Raw genomic sequence first — 24,620 nt, 5'->3', positions numbered from 1 at the left:
AAAAAACCAAGGATGAGTACTTAAAAAACTAAGATTGACAAACTCTGGGGGGTTTAAACCTGGGAGACTTCAAGACTTTTCAAACCGCCTTCCTAGCAAAACAGGGTAGCTACTGGATTCTACCAGGGCAAGTAATTTTTCTTTAGTCTAGTTCTTCAGAATTGTCAGATCTTCTACATAATCAGTTTTACTTTGTCTGTGGACAAAAATGAAAAACTATTTTATTTAGCCAGTTGTTGAAATTGCAAGTTAATTTCATAGTACAGCAGTTCTTAATCTTTTGGCTTTCAGGGACCTGAGGGAGGGTACTAATTGAATTTTTAACCTCCAGTTTCAAATTCCTTCAAATTTACCAAAGGTGTTAAAAATTTTAATCTTACATTTAGCTTCTTTAATTATGTAGAATATGTTAATCTATTAATATTATTTAATTTTCTAAACCATTGCTGACCCCCTGAGTAGGCTTTGCCTATCCACAGGGCTCCCTGGACCACGGGTTAGGAAACACAATCATAGTGTTTACTTTTTGAGAAGTGTACTTTCTGTAACTTATATACTTTTACTTGAGGTACTTGTTTCTGAATGATACTAGGCTATGCTTGCAATTCTTGTTTGCACTGCATTTACCTTGATTTAAAAAAAATACCTTTTGTTTTTGCAGAGATGAAATGATTGAGGAATGTATTTTGACAAGAGAACATCTCCTTAGCTGCCAACAACGTACTTCTGAAGTGGAACAGTGCCTCAGCCCATTAACTGTACGGAACGATACAGACTATCGTCGGAGGAATGCTACCCACCGACCCACTTCACTAAGCCCTCTCAATAATAGAAGTAATCTTGATTACCGCATTAGTCATCCAGAAGACCTTGAAATCAGGCCCATGAAGTCCATTATAAGGAATCAAAATGAACAAGAGCCTTGCCTTCCTTTTCAGGTCTGAACATTTTTATTTCTCTACTTGACTTTCTTGTTTCTCTCTGAATTGAGCACTCTTAGTGTGCTTTATTATCATAATATGATTAAAGCTTTGTTACAGTTCTCGAGTTATCTGCTTATAATACAGCAGCTGCCCAGTGATTGAGAGTGGTTATCCATTTGACGTCAGGAACACCTGTGGCCCAGTTCTGATTTCTAGGAATGTAGCTTGTGCTTGGGGACCTGATGCTTCATTGTACTGTAGTTTCCAAGTCTTTGTCTTGGTTTACCAGACTGTAGCTCAACAGAACTTCTTGCCAGGGCAAAGGTTTGAAGGATTTTATAGAATAACGATTTCATGGAATACCAATACTGAGTAACTATTTAATCTAAACTGTCTAATAGAAATATGCAGGATGAATATCATTTACCATTTCATAGGAATCAATCAATAGAATCTTTAATTTTTATTTATTTGGCTTTTGCACACTTATTTTTTAAGGCGTAAATGCAAAGGTTACAGATCTTACTTTTCGAAACATTTTTGTCAGATGTATTTATTTAATTGCATTACTTTGGATTTATATCTTTGTGCTGTCAAACAGTTACTTCGGATCCTTTTAATTTGTGGATCCCTCACCACCTCTTAACACCATTGATCTCTACCCCCTCTCAGCGTTAAAAACACCAGCCACACCTTCCCCCTAAAAACCTGTCACCATGCCTAAACTTTTTCCATCCCTGACCTCCAGACTCCTCCATCCCTGAACCCCAAAAGCACTTTCCACCCCTACACACCACCAAGACCTGAGCCCTAAAAACTCATCACCACGCCTTTCTATATCCATCCCTGACCACTGAACTCTACTCATCGCTGAACCCTAGCATCCCTTTCTATCCCTAAACTCCACCCATCACCCCTCACTCCCATAACCTCCACGCATTCCTGACTCCTAAATATCCCTTTCTATGTCTAAACCTCACTCGTCCCTGAACCCTTAACACACCTCGCACCTCCACCCTAAACTTCACCCAGTCCTGAATCCTTAAACACCACCCATCGCTGATGCACTAAATTCCCATCACTACCCCTAAATAACACCCATACAAGATCCCTAAAAATTCCTACCACAACTAAACACTTCCATGCCTAAAAGCCCTTCCTACATCTAAAGTCCACTTACTCCAGTATTGGAACTTTCATGGATTCACATGCTTGAATCATTCCCTGTCGTCGAGATGGGAGTCCCTGGTACATTTAAAAAGTAATGTCTCAATAGACATAGGACTTTAAGGCCTCATTATTTAGTAACATATCCAGGGCCAAACTTGAAAAGCAACCAATCAGATGACCCCACCATATAGAACCTTCCTGAGAGATATATTAATATATATATTATACAGATCTCTGTATCTGTTTTTGGGTGGAGTTAACTGACGCTTCCATATCAGAAAAACTTAAACAAATAAGGCCTCCTAAGGTCCTGTGGCACCAGGAAGAAGAGGCTACTTATCAACGATCCCCATAAGGACTGCCTTTATTGTCTCCACCCAGACCACAGACCCGAGGAGTGTAAGGTATGCCACACGAAGCTACCGTCGACAATCTCACCCATCATCCTGTCAACAGCTTAGTCAACGATGGCTATATGGCCGACGGCGACACTAACGTCCACGGCTTTATTGTCTATGGCAGCCCCATTGTCCTCGTCAACGCAGCTTACCCTTGTCGACGGCTCATCGTTGATGACAGCCACTACCAGAATCCAGTCAGATACACCAACGACGACAACTGCGTCGACGACCTCGTCGACAACCCCAACATCAAAAGGAGAGAAATTGATTTCTCACCAAAAATGAAAGCAAAAAACACTAACTCCTTCTTTGACATCACCAACACATCAGTTGGATGATGATCTTCATCCTGACGATGACAGTAACAGCCTCTTTGGGGCAGCACAAAGCCCATCCTAGCTTAACGTAAAGTACTACGAAGACTCAGATGAACAAATGTATTATGCCCAGCATATTATTACTCTGACCAACGCCACTGAGAACAACTTCAACAAGATATGGTATGCCTCCCCTCTTGTTACAGACTTACAATCCATGTTAGCGGATTAGATTTCTGCCAACATTACCGTCTCCTTCACAAGCACCTCTTCCACCTCCGGTGGTGCAAAATCAACCTCCACCTTCTCCTCTGAGGAAGGAGAGGAAGAGCATGAGTGGAGGAGGATGGCTTAGTATATGGTGCACACTTATTTAAGTGAAGCAACCTGCACTAATCCAGGCAACCCTTATGGTGATTATTAGTGGTCTTAGACAACCATAGAAAGCTCTCTCAGTGGTAGCTGTGGAAAGCAGCCTTCAGGCTTAGTTCAGAAGGAGTGTAAAGCAACTTGTTTTTACCAGTTACTAATCATGTGGTATAAGTTAAGTGAAAAAGAACCACACAGTGTAGTTATAAAAATACGTATTTATTCTACACACTCACTACCACATTGAGATATCTCCTACCCGGAGATATAATCACAATGCACACAATATTTCAACAATAGAACAGGTAAGTATCACCAATACACAGTGGTCTCCATGGGGAGACCAAACCATATACTAACAAAGTGGAATGCAAACCACGACTAAAGTCAAGACTGGACATAGAAGACTTAGAAGAGCTTGGGAACCAACCAAGGAAAGTACCCCGGAACCCCACTGAGGCCGTGTGCAGTGTGTGAAGGCGTGCTCAATACAAGTCGGTGGGAAAGTCGCGGTTGCAGTTTTCAAGAGGGACCCTTCCCAGAGGACCCTGAAGAAACCCTTTGGAAGATAGGTTAGAGAGTCACCCCACCCGTGGCGACGAAGGTTAAAGAGTACAGTGGAATCCAAGGGTGAAGTCTTTAAGAGGAGTACGTGCAAGCAGAGTGGACAGAGTCTATGCCACTTGGAAGAGACCAAGAGGTATGGACGACTAATGACCACTGATGAACAAAGATGTAGGAGAGCCGATGGTGGCCTTGTTGCTGCTGCAGTGAGGACTAGGCGATGTTGTGGAAGACCAGGAGCCTTTCACAAGCTGTTTCACATCGGATGTTGAGAGCAAGGGGGTCGGTGTCCGGCGGGAGCACAAGCAAGCCTTGGCAGCAGCAACAGACAAAGAAAGCTAAGATGGTGCAGTATCGGGACCAACAGGGTCCAAGGGACTCACCAAGTGCAGGAGAGTCAGAGCAGGCCCTGAGCAAGCAGGGGAGCCCACTGAAGCATAAGACGACCCTCAAGAGGACCTACAGGCTGAATGAACAGGAGTTGCTAGAGGACCTCCAGAAGCTCACCAAGAAGGCAGGACCACGGTGCCGAGTATGCGGTGAGGACGAAGATCTTGGTAGCAGGAGATGCTGGAGCTTCTTGGAGCTAGAAGATCTCTGGGGAAGTAAATCAACAAGATTTGGCAACGGCAAGTTGACGCACTGCACAGGGATACTGCTCCAGAGGTTCAGACGAGAACTACACACTTCAAACTTGCTTTGAAGACCGGGCAGGCCTCGAGGAAGTTACAGACCCACCACCAGTGTTGCCGAGCCTTTTCTGAGTCTGTGGGACGTCAGGAGCAGCAGACCGGTCAGCTTGGTAGCAGTGCCTGAAAATGCAGGAGAGTGACTTCTTCACTCCAAGGGAGATTCCTTTGGGTGTCTTTGATGCCCACAGGCCTGGAGAACAACCTGTTTGGAGCACAGGCACAGTTGATGCAGAAGACTGGCTGGATAACAAGACCAGGAGCAGCATCAGTCTACCAATTGCAGTCTCTGTTCCCAAAGAGAAGTCCAACAAAGTCCATCGTGCCCAGACGGTTGAAGATTAAGTGGTTTCGGATTTGAATCATGCCTCACGACTAATCTGAAGAGCGACCGAAGCATAAGCCCTTAAGTACCTAGGGGTAAGGGTTGGAACAATTCAGGCGTCCCTTGCAGACGAAGGGCTGGACAGAGGGGAGGACTCCCATGTCCTTTGTCTAGTTTCGCACCACAGTGGGGGCCAATGGCTCCCTGAACTGGTTCCAACTGGAGTATTGTAACCACAAAACGAGGTAAAGGAGTGAGAGATTGGTGGCCGAAGGTATGACCCGTCTCTTTTAAACTCTAAAAGAAAACATGAGGTTTGTTAAACTGCCCTCACCCATTAGGCAGTGGCATGCTTCATCATAGGGCGGCTTTAACATCCCTGCACAGACCAATGCCTGGGATGGAGCAAAGGTAGGGGGAGGACATAGCCAACATAAATGTGTCTGTGCAGTTAACAAAAGGACAGTTAAAGAAAAAGTCTAAAACTAACTCAGAGATACCCTACATCAAATTTTTGTTCCTGGGTTCCCTTGATAGGATTAAAAGATTTTTTTTAAACTGAGATCGTCTAGGGGAGATTAGGGCCCACCTCCTCTCCTGTACTACTTCTATGTCGACATTTTACGGCCAGTACAATCGCCCATAAAGGGTCGTTTTGACCTGCCTCAGGACTATTGATCCCTTTTTTTAAAATTTCAAATCATTTGTATTGGGTATTAATAAGAAAATACAAAAAGAGAAAACACATAGTAACGTTGTGCATTCATCAGTACAGGTATAGAGAGGGGTGATACGTAGCAGTCAGGTCTTACAAATATACCTTGATAGAACAGGAGTGATTTAACCTTACATTGTTTATCTCCAGATCCTTGACATACAAGATAGTTATGTGAAATAATCCTGATAGACCAAGCACTATTGATACTTCGGATTCTGTCATACAAATTACAATTGTTTATATCAAATAACTTCTACCTTCATAGTATTATACAAAAGAATAGTAGGTTAAGCATGAAAAGAATGAGAAGAAAGAGAACTAAATAATTAAGTCAAGGGGGTACTAGTAGTGCCAATAGGTGAACCAAATCAATATTTCGGGGATATCACTGTTGATTTATTGAGGAATATGATAATCTTAAAACAATTGCTTGTTTTAGGGGCTTACGAATCCCAATTGAGTGGTGTTTAAAGGGTCTGTTTTTCAGGGGGTCTTAAACGCTGATGAAGAGAAGTCTAGCGAGTTCCAGATTTTCCTATTTCTAGATTGCCAAGGGGAGGATTGAAGGGTCATATTTGCACCCCTAAGAAAGGTTAGCCATTCTTGCCATATCTTGAACGATATTTTGTCGAACTACTTCCAGTTACTCAAAACTATTTTACATGCCAGTGTCTGCAATAAATCAAGCAGGAAATAATCACTATCTTTTTTTTTTTATTCTGGGGTGTGACATCCTATTAGAATATATGATAGTTCCTTGGTTCGGGTGATATGTAGTGTCTGGGTGATACACCCAAAGATCCTGTCCCTAAAATGTTCTAACATCAGACAGAACATAAGCATGTTTGGCAGGTCCCCTATTGGTGAATTACAATTCCAGCAATATGGGGAGTGGATAAGCTTAAGCTTATATAGTCTGGCTGGAGTCCAATAGTTCCTATTTATAATCATGTACTTTATCTGGGATAGTGTGGGGGTATTTTATTTTTGAAAGGCATTAGATGAATTTGCTCCCAGTCAAATCCTAATGCCTTACTATTTGGTTCAGATTTCCATTTCTTTTCAGCAATCATGTAGGCTTTACCTGGTTCAGAAAGTAAAGCCATATAAATTTGTGATACCATATGCCCGGCATTTGACAGGTGTGTCAGCTTGATAGGGTGTGATGGGGGGAGTGGGGGGTCTAACCTTTTGAGGTAATTTAGAGACCTGTACTTTAAGTTTCAAGAAATTATTGAAGTCTATATCGTTTAGTCCTCTTCTTTTTATTTTTTTTAACTTTTTTTTTTTTGTTTGTTTTATATAGAGCGAACTTGACCCGAATCAGGTATTAGAGCGCTTTACATCGCACCATTTGCATTACATGAGGACACATTTATTTTTGTTAGGCACGGGGAGATTAAGTGATTTGCCCAGAATCACAGGATGTTCAGCGTTATTGTCGACTCGAACCCAGATTCGAGGTCGACTGCCCTAGCAGTTAGGCCAACTCCTCTCCCCACTCCTCTTTCCCTTTTAATAATCGAGAATGGTATGGGAATGCCACCTTTATACAGATCTTTGATCAGGTTAATTCCTTTATGTTAACAGTCTCGCCAATATATTGGTTGCTTGTCTGTTTTTATTTTGGGGTTGAACCAAATAGACATCAGGTTTGATGCACTCATTTTTGTGATGGAGTAAATGTCAAGACAGGCAAAAGCTTTTTGAATGATATATTTTGAGTGCGGTATAGAGTAGATGCGCATCGTCATAATAGCTGGAAGTGGGATGCCTTTTATCAAATTAATTTCTACTTCTAGCCACTGGGGTTTGTATTCAAACTTATCCTGAAACCGTGTAACACCTGGTTTACATAGGTAGGCTGTTTGATAATTCTTAAAATTTGGTAGGCCAACTCCTTCTTTGAGGGGTAGCGATCCCTGATCTGTGGCACTCCCTTTCCTGGTAAATAACCAAATCTTCAAAGAAATGTGTGTGTTTTGATGTGATAAATGTTACTACATATAATGACCTGGCTTGTCAATTTCTGTGTAGACACTCATGTTACTGAAACGACAAACACACCACATAAATATAAATACAAACTAATACAAAATGATACAGGACCCCACGTTTTCAAATGTCATTTAAAACGATATATGTGTATGTATATGCACATATCTCTTGATTAAGATTTATAGGGAAGACCACCTCTATATGTTACATCTTAATCCCATGCATTCATAGGCGTAATCAAAGGAAACCCCCTGACTACCACCAGTCACAGATATAGTCACTCATCGCTCAAACTTCCTTCCCATCCATGATTGGGAAAACAATGGTTTTGCAGCGTGAATCTTTCTGGATTCACTATGCTGTGCATTATTCCGCCATCTTGTGGTTGGGTCCGGAATTGTAGTCTTCTTTTACTCTTTTTTTTTTTTTTTTTTTTTTGTGGCCCAGGTGGGCGTCGACATTCTACCATTTGGTGTCCTTCGTGACGTCGAAGGGCTTCCTCTGGAAGCTCCCACCTTTGGTCCCCATCTTCAGATTCTTTTTTCTGCCGTTTGGGTCTGGATCGTTACTGAAGAGTTCCTGAGTTTTCGAGAGAAAATCGACGAAAATTGGAAAAAATCGAAGAAATCAGTTTTTCATCACACCCGACTACAGGTCAGGTAACCGGGACTACGAAGAAGAATTTCTCACGAGATCTCGAAGTTCACCGGAGAATGTGCACACAGGAGGCTCCCTGAGCGCACAAATGGACAAAACACCTTTCAAGTTTTGCACCAACTCCCACCACAAATAAGCCCAGAAGGACCAGCATCCAGTCTGCAACCTCTGCCTGCTGCTCGACCACAACAGCAAGGACTGCAACGCGTGCTCAGCGTTCACACCCAAGACCCTCAGAGTAAGAGAGGCAGAGAAGGGCGAACCACACCATGCAGGGGCCACCTCCATCTCTCCGAGACTTGGGCCTCTCCAGTGAAGAGGAGGACGACATCGCCGAAGGACTGGAGGACTGCACTGTGGTCTAAGTCCAAAAGAAAACATCGAAGGAGGTAAGAGTCGTCGAATCCCAGATACTCGACTGACACTCGTAAGATTAAATCCAAGTCCTTGAAGTGAGCATTGCCGCTGAAGCACTCGGCATAAGCAACAGCACCCAAGGACAAACAGCCCAGCGGATCCTTCGAAAAGGACTCCCAGATGGCGAAGACCCATGAAAAATCTAGGTCATCGAAGGAAGCCCCTGAAAAGGACTCCTCGACGCAGAGAAAAGAAGGGTCAACAACAACTTCGTCGATGACCTCGAAGCGCTCAAACCCTCGACGCCGAACAAGCTATCGAGATGGAGAGGAAGAAGAGGAGGCTCTAGGCTGAAGTGGCGAGCATCCTGCAGCGGAAAAAGGACTTGCATGAAAAAATGAGGCAGTACACCATTCTGCCGAAGCCCACGGCCGAGGTCGAAAGGGTCGACGAAGACAATGAACCGCCAAAAACGCCTGAACCGGTCGAAGAACAGGAGGAAGAGGCCCTGTATTACTTCAAGGGAGAAGGCGAGGACGAACAGCAAACCTACCAGGACTCGACGTCCTCGGAGGCGCAAGACTTAGAGTGGCATGACCTAGACGCCGAAGTACCAAAGGAGTAGACACACACCCTTCGAGGCCTTCACCACCAGACGATATAGGGATCTATAATATGGTGGTCAAGAATGCTGCAGAGACCTATGGAGTGAAATTGGAGGAGGAGAAGCCCAAGGCATGTTTTCTCCTGGAGACCCTTTTGTGTACACAAACAAGGAGTCAATTCCTGCCCATGCTCCCTAGTGTGGTGGACCAGGGCAGACAGGCTTTCAGGGAGCCAACTTAGGTAAATCAGGGACCTCGAGAACAGGGAAGAAGTACAAACACTCCTCAAAGGACACTGCATATATTCAGGGATTCAATAATCACTGCAACAGCTAGGAAGAGGGCCAATGTGCCCACAAATGCAAGACCACCTCCTCACAAGGAGAGTAGAAGAATGGACCTCATGGGGAGAAAAGTAGAACGTAGTGCGGCAATCCAATGGCGCATCGCCAACTCAAATGCCCTATTCAACAGGCACGTGTACCAGCACTGTGAGGAAGTGGGACAACTCCTGAAGCATCTACCCGATCAGTACCAGCAAAGGGCAGTCCATCTGGTAGAGGAAGGGAAAAACATGGCGAACACATGTTTAAAGTCGGCCTTGAAACGCAGCGGAGACGTCCAGCAGGCAGATGATGATTGGGGTAACCGAGAGAAGGCACGCCTGGCTGAGGATTTCGGGTTTCAGCCTAAGGTTCAGAAGAACAACATCCTGAACACACCCTTCAATGGAGAGCAACTGTTTGGGACGCCAGTTGACGAAAAGTTCAACTCAAAAAAGACAATGAAACTGCACGGTCCATGGGACGAAACTGCAAGGTCCATGGGAGCAATGCAGTTTAGAGGGATGAGAAGGGGCACACCCTCAAGAAGGCCAAATGGTAGGGGAGGCAACCAACCAAGTACCTCGCACCAAACCTTCCAACAGGGTTATCAGGGAAATGGCCAGGACCAGCAGCAGCGGGGACAGCAGCAGCAGAACTTGCAGTACCATCCACGAGGCCAGTCCTTTCGAGGTTGCTCAAACGGACGAGGACAGGCACGGAGATGGGGGCAACTACCCACCTCCAAGTGACTTCTCAGTACGGCAGACGCCCACCCAAAAAACACCTCGAGGGGGACATCAAGACAGAATACAAATCAAAAAACAAAGTTCACAAAACAAAGAGTTCCCCCAACATGTAACACCAGTAGGAGGCAGAATAAGGAACTTCCTCCAGGCTACTATACAGAGCTAGAAAAACAGCCTCCAAACAAGAGGCCAAACAACAAGGCGCTCTCGGCAAAGGAACTTTCACTCTTACTGCTAGAGGCACAGGAACTGCTCAACAAAAAAGCAATAGAGATAGTGCTGTACAAGGAAAGAAACAAGGGGGTTTATTCCAACTACTTCCTCGTACCAAAAGTGGACGAAACGCTAAGGCCGATTTTGGATCTAAGGCTCTTAAAAAGTTCATAAGGACACAAAGATTCAAAATGACACCCCTGCAAGAAGTATTACCCCAGGTACAGGTAGGGGATTACATGGCAAATATAAACTTAAAGGACGCGTACTTACACATCCCCATCAACAAAAAACACAAACGCCTACTGAGATTTGTGATCAACAAGATTCACTACCAATTCACAGAGCTCTCATTCTGACTCAAATCTGCACCAAGGGTGTTTACAAAGTGTCTAGCAGCGGTAGCAGCGCACCTAAGGAGGCGAGGAATACATGTATACCCCTACCTCGACGACTGGCTCGTAAAAGCTCCTACAGCCAGTGTAAACTACACATCCAGCAGGTGATGCAAACACTAATCCAACTGGGGTTTTCAATCCATTGGGTACAATCTTCTTCAATAGAACCGGAACAGGTGAAGATATTCTTAGGGGCAGAGATCAACACCATACAGGGCAAGGTGTTCCCCAGCAAAAAGAGACCTTTGGCAATGCTGAAGGAGGCACGTCTTTACCTCAGGGGGCAAGCTCTGACAGGGAGGACAGTGAGCAAGCTAATGGGAATGATGGCATCATGCATACACCTGGTACCGAATATTCGCCTACACATGAGACCATTCCAGGAATGGATCCAGCAGCAATGGTCACAGGCAACAGGGAGTTGGGAAGATCTTGTGGTTGTCACACATGCAGTGCATCAGGAAATAGCGTGATGGAACATATCACGGGAAACGATTCACACAGCCAACTCCAACAGTGACCATCACAGACACCTAACGGCTGGGGTGGGGCGCGCACATGAACAAACTCAAGGTGATGGGGTTATGGTCGCAGCAGGCTGCGGTCGAACACATCAACTACCTGGAGCTAAAAACAGTGCTCCTAGCCTTAAAAGGAGCTATAAGGAAACAGGGTGGTGATCCAAACAGACAACACAACCACCATGTTCTACATCAACAAACACGGAGGAACACAATCTGTAGCACTATTGGGGCTAGCACAGGTAATATGGACATGGGCCATTCCACTAAGAATAGACTTGCTGGCAATACATGTCCCAGGGAAGGACAATGTGGAAGCAGACTCAGCAGACAAACGTCTGCATCCCACGAATGGGAGCTCAACCAACAGGAAATAGAGCAACTGTTCCGGAAATGGGGTACACCACAAATCGACCTATTTGCAACACCCCAAAATGCCAACACTGTGCATCCAGACAACCAGACCATCGGTCCCAAGGGAATGCACTATGGATACGTTGGTCAAAGACATTTACAAACGCTTTTCCCCCAATACCACTGATACACAGGGTACTCAACAAATGCAGGATGAGCAACATGACACTAATACTAATAGCTCCTCAGTGGGCCAGACAGTCCTGGTTTTCACAAATAGTAGAAATGGCGCAAGCACCAGCACACAGATTCCCAAAGAGAAGGGACCTGTTAGCAATGCAGAACGGAAGGGTGCTGCGCCCAGAGCCAGAGAGCCTCAGCCTAGCAGCATGGCTCCTGAAGACCTAGAATTTGCACACCTCAAACTACCAGCAAGCACAATGGCGGTGCTCAGGGAGGCAAGGAGACCTACCACAAGAAAGTGCTGCGTGGCAAAGTGGAAAAGATTCTCCGAATGGTGCATTAGGGAGAAACTACAAAGGAAAATTACAGGGGAATCAACAGTACTAAAATACCCAACGCATCTACTGCAAAGTAAACTTAGCTACACATCCCTAAGGGTGCACTTAGCGGCAATAGTGGCTTACACAAGACGAGAAACAGGAAAGAGCTTCTTCCCCTCCCAAGTAGTAAAACATTTTCTAGAAGGGGCAAAGAGAATCGCACCTCCAAACATAATGCCAGCACCAGCATGGAACCTCAACGTAGTGCTAACTCAATTGATGAAGGCACCATTTGAGCCTATTCACAAAGCTACACTGCACATGCTCACGCTAAAAACAGCCTTCTTAGAGGCTATCACATCGCTACGAAGGGTGAGTAAATTGCAAGCGCTAACACTTCAAGAGCCCTACCTGCAAATACACAATGATAGGATTGTAATGAGAACAGACCCACATTTCATGCCAAAGGTGGTGTCACGGTTCCACATCAACCAGACAATTAAAATACCAAGTTTTTTCTAAAAACCTACCACAAGCACAGAAAGGGCGCTACACACACTGGACGCCGGGAGGGCAGTAATGCACTATATAGAAAGGACAAAGGAGTGCAGAAAGACAAAGCAGTTCTTTGTATCCTTTGCCAGCAGTTTTTTGGGACGACCGGGTACCAAAAATACCGTTGCACAGTGGATTGCACAAACCATACAACTGTGCTATAAACAAGCAGGACAACAGTTACAAGGAGAAGCTCATGCTCACTCAACAAGAAAGAAAGTAGCAACAATTGAGCTTCTGGCAAACACACCTATTCACGACATTTGCCAAGCCGCAACATGGTCTTCAGTGCACATGTTCACTAAGCACTACTGTGTGGATATTCAAATGAACAAGGAAAGTGCAAGTAGGACAGATGGTCTTACAACAGATATTCAGTAACCAGACCTCATCTTCCACCCAGCCACCACAATAACAAAACCGCTACAAAGTCTATGCACAGCACAGTGAATCCAGGAAAGATTCACGCTGCAAAACGTATAGTTTCTTACCTGTCGGTGTAGTTTTGCAGCTTGAAGACTATACGTTTTTAGGATAATTAATCAAAGCAAGAGTAAGGTCAGATGGTTTCTTACCAAGTTTCATCTATATAGTTGCTCGAAATGGTGTGCAAGCGGGTGCATCCCCCTGTAGTCACACTCTGTATAAATAACCAAAAGACAATTCATCAAGCATATTCTCCCTCTAACGGTAGAGATCGAGAAAGGTGTGTATTCTCCCTGTATGAATGCACCAATCAGTCTCAAAATGTATTTTGTATGTTTGTCGATTGCACTGTTTAACAGCAAAAAATGATGTCGTACACCACATCAACCTCGTTAAGATAAGGCGATTGACGATCGTGCTGTCAAGCAAAAAGGATCACTCTCAACTCTGTCTCACACCCCCTCTGACTCGCTTACTTCCTCAAGGGATTGGATGCCACTCAATCTGCCTCTCGACACTTCATGCACTTGCATCGGTGCAGACTTAATTGCTTTTTAGGTACGTCACGATTCAACAAATAAAACACTCCCGGGTTCCGGTTGAGGCGTTTTTTCATTAGCAGTACCTCTGTGCGTCGGAAGGTGGCGTCGATTGGCTCCGCGTCTGTCGTTGGCGTCGTGTCGCAAGGATGACATTGCGGCAGCTACTTAGATGCCGCCCTCGCGCACTGACGTCAGTTCTTTCTCTTTCCGCGCCTGCCAGCGCAGATCCGGGAAGAGCGGTACCTCCAGTCCTTTTTTGACTGACTTTTTTCTCGAGTTTTGTCTACTTTTTTGAGTCTTTGACTCCTGGTGCACGAGGGACGCCCGGCTTCAAGGCCTGCGGTTCCTGTAACTGACCGTCGGTGACAGATCCGCACCGCGTGTGCCTCTTTTGCCTGGAGTGCGATCACCACCACAAGTCGTGCGCCGACTGCCAGTCGATGGCGCCAAAGGCTTTGCGGGAGCGGTCCCGAAAGCAGCTTTAGCGCCGGCAGTTGGCTCAGCACTGTTCGAGATCCTGGTCGCGAGGAAGGTCGAGGGACCGATCGGGGAGCCACCACCATTCGTCCAAGTCATTGAAGTCTTCACACTCGGGGAAGTCGATGAAGCATCGTCGCTCTTCGACTTCTACTCGTCCGTCGGCCGATCCGACGAGGGATGCGGGTGGTGCACCTCTTGCGGTTCCGCGTGCTTAGCCCGAAGAGTCGACTCCGTGATTCCCTCCCTTTCTGCGACCCGGAGCGACTCCCGCCCAGCTTTGTACGTTCTACGAGGCGATGCATGCCATCTTTGGGCGGCCTGGACCCGTTGGTGCACCTTCGGGCCCCGCTGAACCGGTTGGGGAGCTTAGGCCTTCGCCGCCGCCGGCTCCGGCGCCCCAGTCCACCCATGGATCTAGACCTGGATCCAGATAGGCGCCGGTTGACCTCATTACGCCTCAATCGGCGCTGCTTCCTCCGCCCTGGCCTCCATCCCGACATGGACCTGGAGCCGAACCGACGTCGCCTGATGCCGGATCTGGCGCCAAGAGGTTTTTTGTAACCCTGTTCACTACTGGGGTCCCTTTTCAGCCAGATTGGCACCCAGAGGATGAGGAGTAGGACTGTGAGGGGTCAAGAGACCCTTTAGCTGATCAGGTAGAATCTGAACAGGACTGGAGAAAGGAACTGAGGGATGCCAGTGGTCTGGACACATCCCCTAACCTTGGCATGTGGTCTTCTCCTATCGTGGCTACGAAGGAGGTAGCTTCATAGGCAATGGTGTTGCGTAGGGCAGCCGAGGCTCTCTACCTCGAATTCCCTACCGTGGCAGTCAGGACTAACCTCCTGACAGAGGTGCTTCAGCCGGCGGCGAGCTCTTCGGAGCCTCTGCTTACGTTCAACGAGGCCCTTACTGATATCCTTTTGGGCACTTGGTCCAGGCCCAACACGGGGGCTCCCATGGATAGAATGATTGCCCGATGCCACCGCCCGGCCCGGGCGACCCCACTTTCCTTTCCCAACACCCCACCCCTGAGAGCTTGGTGGTCCAAGCCTCTACTTCCAAAAGCGCCTTCCCTACTGCCCAAAGCGCCTTCCCTACTGCCCCGCCAGAAAGGGAATCCAAGAAGCTGGATCATCTTGGAAAGATGTACGAGGCATATGAGCTGCAGATCACACACTATGCATAGATCGCTATCCGGTGTTGGGCCCGGATGTTTGCACTTGTTTTTGTCTTGGAAAAGTCTTTGGAAGTCACAGGATAGGTGACTCCTCCTTTGGGTGATAGTGCGCATGGGCATCGGCTCCATCTTCAGATTGTTTTTTTCCGCCATCGGGCTCGGGTGTGTTTCTCGCGCTCCAGTTCGGTACCGTTACTTCAATCCTTCACCCCTCTCTTTGGTATTGTCTCGATTGCGATCCCTACTCGTCGCGCATCTCTCCGTCTAAGTCCTCGATTCCGATCGTTGATGAAGGCCTTCGGGCCTACGCTTCTGGCTCATGGAAAGGACTCCCTTTAAGAAATGTCCTCAATGTGGGTCGAAGTATCCCCATACCGATCTTCATGAGGTTTGTAACCTCTGCCTCACACCGGAGTACGAGGCCAGAGACTGTCCAGCTTGCGCCTCTTTCTTCTCCAAGAAAACCATTCGGGATCGTTGAGCTCGAAGAACAATGGCTCGCTCGTCCACAGCTATTCCCGATGACATCTTTCAGGAGGGCGTTGATGTACCAGAACAGGAGCGGATCGAAGAGGGGCCTGTCAGCGCCTCCGAAGCGACGTCAAAGAGATCACTCCTGGGCAACGGGTCGTTAGTAGTGACGTCGACCCCCCCCTCCCCTCCTCATCAAAAAAGGCTTCGGTCACACCTTCCCCTTTGGGCCCAGGTACACACCGAGATAATACTTCTCATGCCCCGCCTATGGGCCCGGCAAAGAAGTCTACAACTAAGCCTTCAGGTGACTCGGGCTTGAGTCAGCCTGCCGTCAGTACCGACACATCAACGAAAAACAAACAGCCCTCCTCCTCCGTGCTGACCGCTGCCTCTGCATCAAAGCACTTGGCTCCCAAAAAGCCCTCGGCACCGAAATCTACCGGCACCACCCACTCGACTCCGAAAAAACCATCGGAACCGAGCAAAAAGCCGATCCCAAAAAGTATGGACTCTCAACCCTCGGAGCCCAAAAGACCCTCGGAACCAAAGAAACTATCGGTTCTGCAGGCTCCCACAGAGACTATTAAACCTCACGGTTCCAAGCCTAAAGACAAGACCACTCCAGACTCGGTACCGCGCAAGCCTTCGGAACCGAAAAAATCGGCGCCGAAACACCAGCCCCCCACAGAAGAGCTTTTCAAACCGGATCATACACCGAAAACTCTCCTAAAGGACCCCCCCCCCCCCTGCCCCCCCAACACCACCCTCCTCCACCAGTAGATGATGACACCTCTGATGACACGGGGGTGGGTGGGGCGCCGATGGTGAACCATTAGGGGACCCTAGTCCACCTTCTACCCCTGACCCCTGGAATGATTACAGCACACCAGATGTCCTTAATGTTCCACAGGACGACATCTACCCTTCTAGGCCTTCCCCTCCAGAAGACACCGTGGGTTTTAATCCGCTCTTTCATATAGCTGCACAATACCACGCGGTAGATTTACATACGGACCCTGTGGAAGAGGATTTTCTACTCAACACTTTTGATACCTCACAAAAGTCTACCTCCATTCTGCCTATGTTAAAAGGGGTCATCAAGCATGCACCTGAGGTTTTTAAAGATCCTGTCAGAGCTAGGGTTATCAACCCCAGGATAGAAAAAAAGTACAAAGCTGCCCCAGCGCACCCAGTGTACATTAAAGGACACATACCATTGGACTCCCTGGTAGTTTCCAATGCCAGAAAAAGGGCCAACTCTCAAACGTCAGGGGACGCTCCACCACCCGACAAAGAGTCAAAACTCTTGGACGCCTCTGCTAAACGGACAGCGTCACAAGCAGCTAACATTTGGCGTATTGCCAAAAATTAAGTCTTGTTAGCTAGGTACGATAGGGCACACTACGATGAACTAGAGACCCTGTTGCAGCATTTCCTGATAAATATAAAACTAAGGCCAATGACCTCATACAGGAGGGTAAACTTATTACCAACACCTCCATTCGGTGCGCTCTAGACGTGGCAGACACAGCCTCGCGTGCCTTCAACACAAGTGTTCTTCTGCGTAGACCTGCTTGGCTACACATTTCAGGTTTTAAACCCGAAGTACTAACTTCTATCTTAAACCAGCCATTTAACCAACAACACGTATTTGGCCCTGCTGTGATTCATCTCTAGAGAAGAGGAAAAAAGACACTGACACAGCAAAATCAATGGGAGCCTTGCAATCGCAAGCTCCCAGATGTTCCTTTAGTCGTTCCTCTTACAAGGGCACCTCCAGAGGCTACTCCTCTGACAACCCCTCCACCTCTTTCAAGGCTCCCACCCAGACCACATTCTCCAGAGGTTACCAAAGAGGAGGCTACAGAGTCAATAATAACAAATGTAGAGGCAAGACCAACAATACCTGCTCTGCCTCCACACCTACACAATGACTTCCCTCCGTTCCCCCCGGACCATTCCACTCCGGTCGGGAGAAGACTGCTAAATTTCCTGCCTGTCAGGAACAACATCACCACAGACAGGTGGGTGAGACAAATAGATCAATCAGGTTACTGTCTAGAACTCACTTCTACCCCCCCAACATACCACCCAAACAACACCCAATGTCACGATCATTTAGCGCTGCTAAAGAAGGAGGTAATTTCCCTCCTACAAAAACATGCAATAGAACCTGTTCCTCTGCATCAGCAAAACACAGTTTACTCCCTGTATTTCCTCCTCCTGAAGGACCGCTGTCTGAGACCAATCTTAGACCTCAGACCCTTAAACCTGTACATACACTCAGACCATTTTCACATGGTCACGCTTCAACAGGTCCTTCTTCTCTCACAAGGCGATTTCTTGCCACCCTAGATCTCAAGGACGCCTATTTTCATATTCCCATTCATGCCTCTCACAGGAAATATCTCAGATTTGTAGTAAATGGTCAGAACTACCAATTCAAGGCCCTGCTATTCGGAGTCACCACAGCACCCAGAGTGTTCACCAAGTGTCTGGCGGTAGTTGCAGCTCACCTAAGACAGCACATCCACGTCTTCCCATACTTGGACGATTGGCCCATAAAAGCCAAGTCGTACCATCAGTGTGTACATCACACTCACACCACAATCCAACTACTCCACGACTTAGGGTTTACAATAAACCATGCAAAGTCTCACCTACAACCATCCCACATACAACAGTACCTCCGTGCCACAAACACCTCAAAAGCACTTGCATATCCCAGCCCAGCCAAGAGAGCAAGCATGCAAACTCTCATATCAAAATATCCGCCGCAGCACTCTTCCAGCTCGAGTGTTCATGCAGCTCATAGGGATGATGGCCTCTTGCATATTCATAGTACCTCACGCAAGACTCCAAATGCGTCCCCTACAGGAATGTCTGGCACATCAGTGGAACCAGGCTGAAGGTCAGCTGACCGATCTGGTGTTGGTGGACGGCTGCACCCATCGCTCTCTGCAGTGGTAACGCCAAAAACCTTTCCAAAGGGTGCCCGTTCATCAAGCCGGTTCCACAGATTGTTTTGACAGCAGAATCATCGCTCTCCGGCTGGTAAGCTCATCTATTACATCACACCACGCAGGGCAGGTGGACGCCTCAACAAAAGCTACTCCATATCAATCCTAGCCCTCAAAGCATTCCATAAACAAATATCCGGCAAAGCTGTCCTAGTCCGCACCGACAAAATGACAGCCAGGTACTACATACAAAAACAAGGCGGGACACACTCCCTACAGCTTTCTCAACCAGCGCAAAGCATATGGAGATGGGCTATTCCTCCTAGCCCAACATGTCCCGGGAGTCCAGAACAACATATCCGATCTGTTAAGTCGTCAAACGCAACAGATTCACGAGTGGGAACTTCATCCGCAAGTTCTTCAACCATTTTTCCAAATGTGGGGGCAGCCAGAGATAGATCTCTTCGCCACACACGAAAACGCCAAATGCCCAAGCTTCGCTGCCAGATATCCACACGCGTTGTCCAAAGGAAATGCAATATGGATAAATTGGTCAGGCAGATTTGCGTACGCTTTTCCGCCTCTCCCACTAATTCCACTGGTGGTGCGCAAACTAAAACAACACTCACTGACTCTCATCCTAGTTGCTCCAACATGGGCCAGGCAACCGTGGTACACCACATTGCTGGAACTATCCATAGTCCTGCACCTAAAACTACACCTCTCCCCATGCCTTTTAACCCAGAGCCGTTGAGAGATCAGATACCCATACCCAGCACAGCTCAACCTAGCGATCTGGCTCCTGAGGTCTTGGAGTTTAGTTACCTTAACCTTCCCCCTGACTGTATGAACATTATTAAGGAAGCTAGACACCCCACCACTAGAGCCTGCTATGCAGCCAAGCGGAAACCGTTCGTGATATACTGTCACAATAACACCATCAATCCTCTAGATGTGTCTATTAAACACATCATAGGTTATCTACTGCATCTCCAAAGGTGTAACTTAGCATACACATCTATTAGGTTACACCTCGCTGCTATAGCAGCCTACTTACAAAATAGACAACACTTATCTCTATTCAGGGTACCTGACATCAAAGCATTTATGGAAGACCTCAAAAGAATAATTCCTCCCAGGGTACCACCCTCACCTGTGTGGAATTTAAACATAGTTCTCACAAGAGTAATGGGCCCTCCTTTTGAACCTCTGCACAAATGCAAACTACAAATTCTAACATGGAAAGTCGCTTTCCTAGTGGCCATTACTTCCCTTAGAAGAGTCAGTGAACTACAAGCACTAACTGTTCAAGAACCTTTTTTACAACTCCATCATACCAAAGTCGTTCTCTGAACCAATCAAAAATTCCTCCCTAAGGTTATTTCTCCCTTCCACCTCAATCAGTCTATGGAATTGCCAGTATTCTTCTCGCAACCACAAACAGTCGCAGAAAGAGCGCTGCACACTCTAGATGTAAAAAGAGCACTGCTTTATTACATTGAAAGAACAAAACCTTTTCGTAAGACAAAACAACTTTTTGTGTCCTTCTCACCACCACATAAAGGCAACCCCATATCGAAATCTGGGATAGCGAGGTGGATTGTCCAACAGATACAGATTTGCTATCACAAAGCAAAACGTACATTATCAGTTCCCCCTAAAGCCCACTCTACCCGAAAGATGGGGGCTTCAATGGCATTTGTAGGAAACATTCCCTTAAATGACCTCTGCAAAGCAGCTACATGGTCTACACCGCACACATTCACAAAGCACTATTGTGTAGATGTGCAAACAAAACAACAACCTAATGTGGGCCAAGCTGTACTCAAAACTTTCATTCAAACTACTGCAACAGATACTGGTGGTCGCCGCTAAGGAGGGGTACTGCTATACAATCTATGCATAGTGTGTGATCTGCAGTTCATATGCCTCGAACAGAAAATGCTACTTACCAGTATGCATCTGTTCTTGGTATATAGAACTGCAGATCCACACATGCCCATCCACCTCCGGCTACCTTTATCTGTTCCAGTACTGTCTTAGTTAGATACAGCATACATGGGCATCTTATCTGTTTCTCACAAAACATCATTTCCCTGCTGGCGAAAAACAATTTGAAGATGGAGCCGATACCCATGCGCACTATCATCCAAAGGAGGAGTCTCCTATCCTGTGACTTCCAAAGACTTTTCCAAGACAAAAACAAGTGCAAACATCCAGGCCCAACACCAGATGGCGATCAATTCATAGTGTGTGGATCTGCAGCTCGACATTCCAAGAACAGATGCATACTGGTAAGAAGCATTTTCCTTTTTCTTCCGCCAGCTTGGGACTGCGGTCGGCAAACACCGCATGTCTATTGGGCCGGTATTCCCACTCTGTGTGGGACTCTGTTGCGCAGGTGCTACCTCAGTGTCCAGAGGAGGCCCAGACTGTGCTCTCCCAGGCTGTTGCCGCCGGGAGGGATGCGGCCAAGTTTGCCATCCTTTATGGATTGGATACTGCCGACTCTGGGTAGAACGATTTCTACGTCGGTAGCTCTTAGACGCTACGCCTGGATGCGATCCACTGGCTTTTCCAGGGATGTCCAGAATACACTCATGGACATGCCCTTTGATGGCTGTCGCCTTTTCGGCGACAAAGCGGACAACGCTTTAGAGCGTTTCAAGGACTCTCGAGCCACGGCGAAGTCCTTGGGCCTCTCCAGCCGCCCTGTGCAGTCTGCTTTTCGCCCCTTTTGTAGCTACAGAAGGGGTGCCCCGCTACGTCCCGCCCAGGGCCACAGGCCGCAGCAAGTTACCCAACCTTCGCGCGGACGGAAATGGGAACAACCGTCGTGGTTCCGGGGACCAGTGGGTGGGCCAGTCTACCAACCCCCCCCCCCCCCTCCCCCTACAGCAGCCTCCAAACCTTTCTAGTCCGACTTTTCAGGCCTATCAAACGCCAGTGGGTGGCAGGATTCGCCATCACCTCCCCCACTGGCGCACCATCACGTCGAACAGGTGGGTTTTGCATATAGTCCGAAGGAGCTACTCCCTCCCCTTCGAGGCTACCCCTCCAGCCATGCCACCGCAATACCACCGCATGTCGGAGGATCACCTGTCCCTTCTCCAGTAGGAAGTTATGGCTCTCTTGGCCAAGGGAGCCATCGAACGCGTTCCTGTCCCAGAAGTAGGTATTGAAGTAGGTATTGGTTGTTGTTCCCACTACTTTCTGGTTCCCAAGAAGGACAAGGGCCTGCGTCCTATCTTGGATCTCGGGAATGTCAACCGCTTCCTCCGGAAGGAGAAGTTCAAGATGTTGATGCTTGCTCAGATCTTGTCTACCCTCGACCCGCAAGACTGGATGGTAGCGTTGGACTTGCAGGATGCTTATTTTCACATCCCCGTCCTGCTGACCCACCGGTATTACCTGCGGCTCACGGTAGGCCAAAAGCGTTTTCAGTTTACCGTGCTCCTCTTTGGCCTTACCAGCGCCCCTCGGGTGTTGATGAAAGTGATGGTGGTGGTCGCAGCTCATCTGCGCAGATCAGGGGTTTTAGTCTTCCCCTATCTCGACGATTGGTTGTTGAATGCGGGCTCGCCCCAAGCAGTCGTCTTCCCACCTCCAGACTACGGCAGACCTCCTGCATTCTCTGGGGTTCTCAGTCAATTTGCCGAAGTCGCACCTGGATCCCTCTCAGAAGCTCTTCTTCATCGGGGCGGGTCTGGACACTGCGGGGTTTTGGGTCTATCCTCCCGAACAGCGAGTCCGGGCTATTCGGGCCATGATTCCGATCTTTCAGCCTCGATCCCGGGTTTCAGTCAGAATGACCCTGAGGCTGCTGGGCCTCATGGCCTCCTGCATTTTGAATGTCGATCATGCCAGATGGCATATGCGGGCTCTGAAGTGGGACCTGAAGTTCCAGTCGGCACAGCATCAGGGCAATCTGTCCGACTGCGTTCAGATCTCAGAGGGCACTGCTCGACAACTGCAGTGGTGGCTCACGAACCGGGAATGGGTCAACGGCAGGTCCCTCTCCCTTCCCCAACCAGAATATACAGTGGTGACGGACGCATCCCTTCTGGGATGGGGTGGCCACATGGGAGAGGCGGAGATCAGAGGCCTCTGGTCTCCGGCAGAGTCTGTCTCCATATCAACCTTCTGGAGCTCCGGGCGATCCGTCTTGGCATTCCTTCCCTCTGTCTGGGGAAGAGTAGTGCAATGGTGTTGGCAGACAACACCACCTACATGTGGTACTGCAACAATCAGGGCGGGGTGAGGTCATGGACCCTATGTCAAGAGGCCCTCCGCCTCTGGACATGGCTGGAACATCAGGGCATATCCCTGGTGGTTCAACACCTGGCAGGTTCACTGAACGCCAGGGCCGACTAGCTCAGCTGCAGGTGCATGATGGATCACGAATGGCGTCTTCACTCTGAGGCGGTGCAAGGACTCTTTAGGCAGTGGGGAGAGCCTTGGTTAGATCTATTGGCCACTGAAGAGAATGCGCAATGTCAGCATTTCGGCACGTTGGAATTTCCAAAGCGGGACTTGCTAGGCGACCCTTTTCGTCGCGAGTGGAGTTGCGGTCTGTTGTACGCCTTTCCGCCTATACCATTTCTGCCCAGAGTGCTGAAGAAGATCAGGCGCGACCGGGTCCAAAGCATTCTTGTGGCTCCGGATTGTGTATGAAGAGTCTGGTATCCCGAGCTGCTCAACATGGCCATCGATCCTCCGACCCGTGTGCCCCTTCAGGAGGATGTTCTGTCGCAGCAGGGAACGGTCCTCCACCCGAACCTGTCCAGCCTCCACCTCCTTGCATGGAGATTGAGCGGCAGCAGTTGACGTCTTTCGACCTTCCTCCTGAAGTCTGTGATGTCATTCTGGCAGCCAGGCGTTGCGAGAAAGTGCCATCTTTCTTACATGGTATGCCCCCACTTTTTGCTGAATTGCTGAATGTACTTTGACTGGGTGTGCCCTGGACTCCTGCCAATCAGGGGCCCAGGGCCTATGTTCCTTCCCTAAACACACAAAACCCAAATTGGCAAACCCTGGCCACATGTCAGCCCCTGGTAAATGGTACCCAGGGCCTTGTGACCAGGGAAAGCCTCTAAGGGCTGCAGCAATCATTGTGCCACCCTTAGAGGCCCTGTACCCTTACACACACACACACCCTGCCCTTGCAGGCTGGGTGTCTGGGTGCAAGACAAAACAAAGAGTCGACATAGCACACATCCCTGTGTGCCATGCCCATCACCTACACTGCCATGGCATATATCAGCCACCCCTCTAGCTGGGTGCCCTATGCCAATGGTGTGGGCACAGGAGCCCTGTGCCCCTACAGTACCCAGGTCCATTAATGGGCACTGTAAGTGCAGTGCTGCCATTTAAGAGTACTTGGTGCTGAGAGCTCGTCAAACACGAACTCCACAGCACCATAATGGCAACACTGAAGACTGAGAAGTTTGGTATCAAACTTCTCAGCACATTAAACCCACACTGATGCCAGTGTGGTATTTAATGTACCAAGCACCCCAAAGGGCATCTTAGAGATGCCCCCTAAAACCTAACCTACAACCCACGTCTGTTCTGAGGCTGCCTAGGCTGCCACACAGCAGACAAGTTGCTGGACCCCTGGGTAGGTGAGCCCCTGCTCTCCTGGGCCTGCAACAATGCACATCCTGGGCGAGGGGCTAAATCTCCTCCCCCAGGATGGGCAGGGCGAAGCTTCAAAGGCATGCCTCCTCTGTGAGCTTCCCCAGGCCACTGCAACCCCCCACTCTGGCGGGAAGCTTGGCCGGAAACCCCAAATAAGGACAGGGCTGCCAACCCCACCCCTCAGGTGGGAGAGGCGAGGTGAGGCACAT

The 24,620-nt window shown here is 48.1% G+C and overlaps 1 protein-coding gene across 1 annotated transcript in view; it reads left to right on the top strand.

Annotated features, from left to right (window-relative positions):
• LOC146816465 (uncharacterized) overlaps positions 1 to 24,620 on the top strand; it is a 348,783-nt gene that overhangs the window by 150,760 nt on the left and 173,403 nt on the right. Inside the window, exon 3 of the mRNA XM_085610296.1 lies at positions 662 to 938. Within this exon, the coding sequence (XP_085466422.1) occupies positions 662 to 938 (277 nt within the window). The remainder of the gene's footprint in view (positions 1 to 661; positions 939 to 24,620) is intronic.

The sequence above is a fragment of the Triturus cristatus genome, chromosome 6, assembly GCF_964204655.1.
Source record: "Triturus cristatus chromosome 6, aTriCri1.1, whole genome shotgun sequence".
In the NCBI taxonomy this organism is placed as follows: domain Eukaryota; kingdom Metazoa; phylum Chordata; class Amphibia; order Caudata; family Salamandridae; genus Triturus; species Triturus cristatus.
Note: the sequence above shows the minus strand (reverse complement) of the source record. Positions and strands in the feature narration are given on the sequence as shown.